Source organism: Montipora capricornis, chromosome 12 (assembly GCF_036669925.1).
Source record: "Montipora capricornis isolate CH-2021 chromosome 12, ASM3666992v2, whole genome shotgun sequence".
Taxonomy (NCBI): Eukaryota; Metazoa; Cnidaria; class Anthozoa; order Scleractinia; family Acroporidae; genus Montipora; species Montipora capricornis.
Genome location: NC_090894.1, coordinates 31,627,438 through 31,632,437, shown reverse-complemented (window position 1 = coordinate 31,632,437; position 5,000 = coordinate 31,627,438). Strand labels below are relative to the sequence as shown.

The window sequence follows — 5,000 nt, the reverse complement described above, 5'->3', positions numbered from 1 at the left end:
CGTTATGTTTGTGGGATTTTCCGTAAAAGTAGCTTTATCTGTCTGTTCTCCAGAATTATGTTTTACGAGTAAAATTTACAGGAAATTTGGGCTTAAAATCACCATTATACACCTGAATCACGGGAGCCTCAGGCTTTGACGGAATCGCTTATAGATGCGATAATTAACAATTATTCCTCGAGCCCGAATGGGCTCTGAGTCAATAGCCCATGAGGCCGAAGGCCGAATGGGCTATTGACTCAGAGGCCTCGAGGGCCTAGTTGGTCAAAAAAATGTCGAAACAAAACATCTTTCGCTAGTTAAAGCTAGACTTTAATTGTTGTTTTGGTTTTCAAAGCCGGCGCTTTTCGCTACTAGTGGGCTATAACAAATAGCCTACTAGTAGCTCAACCAATCAGAACGCAGCATTGATAATAGACCACTAGTTGGATTTTACTAATATTAGATAGAAGAACACTTCACTTACCAGGATACCCCGAGTAGGAAAAAAATAGCTCATAGCCTGTTCTTTGGAAAATTCTATCTGAATGAAACGTTATTTCAGCGAAATTTCCAGTGACACGAACCAAATTCCCAATTTGCTGACCGCAAAATACACCAATGATATCATTTGAATCATTAGTTATCCTCAAGTAGTCATAGCTAAAATAAACAGAAACAAGAAAAAAATCATAACAATCGAATCCGTGGCCAATACAAGAGAAAGGGGAGGGAGATAAACAAATAGCACGTGTTCTGCATTAAATTGAGGAAAGATATGGAAATGGAACTGGTATCTTACATGGCAACACTGGTGTACAGCATCATTAGATTAACTGTAGGAGTAATAAAACTGAAAAACTGAAGAAATGTCAATAGCGTGACCGTTGCGGAGAATTAATTTAAAATGGTAGAACATCTCCAGAGTTGAGTCGAGTCACATGACTCTGGAGATGACTCCATTTGGGTTGGCGAAACGTCACTCGCAAACAACACTACTTGGACAGTTATCTGGGGATCCCATAACATTAACTCCGTTAAAGTTGGTTCACACTGTCTTGTGCAGTGTATTGGAATCAGTAACTACTAAAATTTGCTTGTAAGAATAATTAAACTCTTTTCCCGACCGACCTCTGAAATGGGGATGGATTCGTCTCCGAAAAATTCATGGCAGAATTGCGTTAGTTCCGTTTCTCTCCAAATTTGCCAGACCGGATGTTTATAAAACAAAACGACTAAAAGGATACTTTGTTTTTACATTCAAATTTGCCAAGTACGGAACAAAATAAGTAAATGTTTCCGCAGCCAATTGAGGTGTGGATGGCTCATTCATAACAACAAATAATGTATAGGTGAACATCGCTTAGTGTTTATAAATAAATTCAATGGGTGACCTCGCTATAGAGGTAGCTTGATTTGGAAGAGATTGTCACATAAAAAAATAACGTGAATTCACCGGATGCAGGGTGACATCAGATAAGCTGGTTTCAAGTGAAACCAGAAAGGCAAGGGAGAGTGAAACACTAGTGCTGAGAGAGAAAAAAAACTTGTGAAAAACAATTCTTGTAATTATGCGGCTAAAGGCGCGGAAATAGGAGCAACATTTTTGCCAAACTTGTCACGCAAAATTGATGCCGTGGAAGTTGTAGAGCGATGTTGCACGTCCCACCACTCCCATCCCCAACTTGTCACGCAACAAAAAGGATTGTTGCGAGTTGGAAAGAACTTGTGCAAAAGTAGAGTCCTGTTCTACTTTTTTGCACAAATTTTTCAATTGTTGCTCGTTTTACCACGTCTTATGGTACTTTCCACGCAACATTTTGCCAAACAACATGTATTATTATAATTATGATGATGATCATTATTATTATCATTTGTGATTGGTCATCGTTTAGGCACGTAGATGGACAGTCGAGCAATATGCCATGCGGTGGACCAGACTTTTAACAAGAAACTATTTCAAAAAGAAACTATTTCAAAAAAAAAATTGTGTTTCGTTTCCTGAATGAGGAGGGCAGGAGAAAAGGTAAAATACTGTAGTGTGGGTCACTTGGTCTGTCATATTTATTTCGCTTCGTCTATTGAACTCTCGAGAAAGAAAGATAGAAACGTGAACGTAAACTCTCTGAACGGTGAGAGGCGGTGAGAGGCCATTAAAGAGAACAGATACTTTATGTGCACAATACATCAGAGCATAAACTCTACAAATACCTATTTTACCTTCAAATACTTACCCCTTCATAACATTGCAAATTCCGTTTTCCGTGAATCTTCTATCACAGGTGTTACATATGAACTATGGCAATTACTAGCCTACCATCATACATATGAAATATGGCAATTACTAGCTCTACCATCACTGGTTCCTCGTTAACCCAATTAGATATTCAAAACGTCCTATGTATGTTCCATTTTCTTCGCTTTTGTCAGGAGTTTGTGTTTGTCAGCATTATGATTTGTAATACTTCATGTTCACGTGCTCACAAGTTTGTGTTTGTATCTCGTATATGTTTAGATTTCCAATTACAAACTCTGTTTTGATTGGCCACTCTAACTCACTGTGTAAATAGTTCAACCTGAATTCAAAATAAATACGTCTCGTTTCTGAGAAAACTAAACTACATCTTTTATAAATCGTACCGGGTATTCCTGCTTTCTGTATTAAATTTAACTTTCATTTTGCATTTACCTGTTCATCCATGCTCTTGGAAAAGTGTTACGTGCTTAGATGTAAACGCATACTTGAGGTAGCTCCAAAACTTGTGTTTACGAGCAAATGATCTCCTAGTAATACGATGAAATGTGGATGACGTCGGTACATTGTTAACCAAATATGTTCCAGCAAGTTTCCACCATTTTCTGCTTTTCTAAAATAGACGCGTCAGCCTTTTCTCTGTAATTCTGCTCGGTTCTCGGTGACGTCTATGTCGATGCACACGCAAATCACAACTAAAGTAAACAAACCTTTGCTTATCGCGACCTGTATTTCTCCCTTGGAATCAAGTTCTTATTGTCATTGAGAATCAAATAACTGTACAGCCTTTCAAACTACATCACAATTATTTTCTAAAGAGCTGATCACAGTCTCCAATGATGATATCAAATCATGTAAAACTATAACAGAACTATATACACTAGATGGCATGCAGTTGAACAAAGGATATAAGCTAGACCATTACAAAAAAAACAAACTGTTTAACAATAAAAAACCAAAAAAACGCAATAGATAAAAATCTTATCTTCGTGGTCAATGGTTTACTGAGCGGGAGGATGTTTGTTTGCGGTGAAAATGGTACAAGCGTGAGGCCATTTGTTCGCTGTGCCATGTTTTTACTTGTTTTTACTTGTCTTCAGAACATTCCAATATGGCGTCTACGTTGCAATTGTTTGTGGATTTATTTTATTTGTCGCTGTCATCTTCAGAGTAGTTGTCAATAAAGTACCCGCTACTAATTAAAGAATTACTATTTTGACTTGCATGGCTTTCAATAGCGGTGTCCATTTCAGTTACATCTGTCTACATTCCCGTTGCATTCAGTTAGCAGAATGACCCGTTACGAAGCTGACGCTCGACATATTTTAGTGTGGGTCTACCGCGAAAAGCGTATGCCTTTCTTTGTATGTGTTTTGGGCACCCTAAGAAGAACCTGATTACGCCAACGCAACGTCGATTGCTCTCCATGATTTTGGATTACGTGGTTTGCTTTTAATAACCAGTGTAAACAGCGCCACGTGCCTTCTATTGTGCATTGCCCGATCAAAACACCGCCACGTGTTTTCTATTGTGCATTGCCCAATCAAACACCGCCTTTTTTTTGCTATTCTGCATTTTGCTGCAACAGAAAAAAAAACTGAAATTTGACGTGTTTTATAACTCTGTGCCCTTAGGGGCCCGAGTAATAACATATCACACTGCCACTCTGATACAAAATATTTTCTTCAGTTCTCTCGATTTCCACACTGTTTGTGGCAATCTAACAAATCTAATCAAACAAAGTCAACCAAGCCAGTTTTTATCCGGATTGGTTGAAATGACGTCATTCTCGGATATGCCAAAGATTGTACTTCATGCGAGACAGTTTTGGCCTCCAGACTGGACGAAGAAAACTAAAGGGAATTTTAATTGAAATCACGGAAAAATTACACACAGAGCTTCTTTAGAGCCTAGCGAAGAAATATGGATTGTTTTTATGGCAAAAGATGGCAATCGTAAACGATATATTCAAGTGAAATAAAGGGGGGCGCCTCTCTCTGTTGCGTAAACATCCTTATTATTCCACGTGACTTGTCTTTACCTTCGGCTGTAAACTTGTTTTCCATTCTCAAAATTACCTCCAGAACCTACTTTTGCCGTAAAATAAGCTCTCAGAATCATGTCCTTTCTTCTGAGAGGATACTATTGATTCGGAGCAATTCTTGTGAAAAAAATCGGGCAGCACATTAAGCCGGAACTGAATCGGGCAGCAAATAGAGCCGGAGTCCGGAATCTTAAATACGGAATCCGGAAACCAGAAACCGGAATTATCTACAATGCTCAAGAACTACAACAACTCTATCCACTGCATAACTAAATTGGTTTTGATAGTGTTTATCCGCTAGTTAGGGATTTACTAGGATTCGGTGGATAATGTTATCTACCTTTTGGACAATTCTTGTGGAAAAAATCGGGCAGCACATTACATGTGCTGCCCGTCATGAAATTACATGATTCTGAAGCCCACGGTACGTTCAAACTGCGACAATTAACACAGCAGAAAAAAACCCGCTAACCCAAACCAACCATATCATCACTTGTCGACCTTGAAGCGCAATATCCATCTGGATATCGGCAGAATCTTCAAAACGTGCTTGTTTCCCTATTCAATGCTAGTGGGGCGTCTCATAAGAACTTAACTTCGATAAAAAATGTGAATTTTTCAAATTACTGTATGTTCTTCCCAGCTGAACCTATAATCGACAGCTTCAGTCGCGCTCTGTCATCTACGCAACACATAGGAGAATAAATTGAACACGTGAAAAAT

General features: G+C 38.7%; 1 protein-coding gene across 1 annotated transcript in view; it reads right to left on the bottom strand.

Moving 5' to 3' along the window:
• Positions 1-5,000, bottom strand: part of LOC138026960 (MAM and LDL-receptor class A domain-containing protein 1-like) — a 226,196-nt gene that overhangs the window by 34,588 nt on the left and 186,608 nt on the right. The window contains exon 40 of the mRNA XM_068874440.1: positions 467-642. Within this exon, the coding sequence (XP_068730541.1) occupies positions 467-642 (176 nt within the window). The remainder of the gene's footprint in view (positions 1-466; positions 643-5,000) is intronic.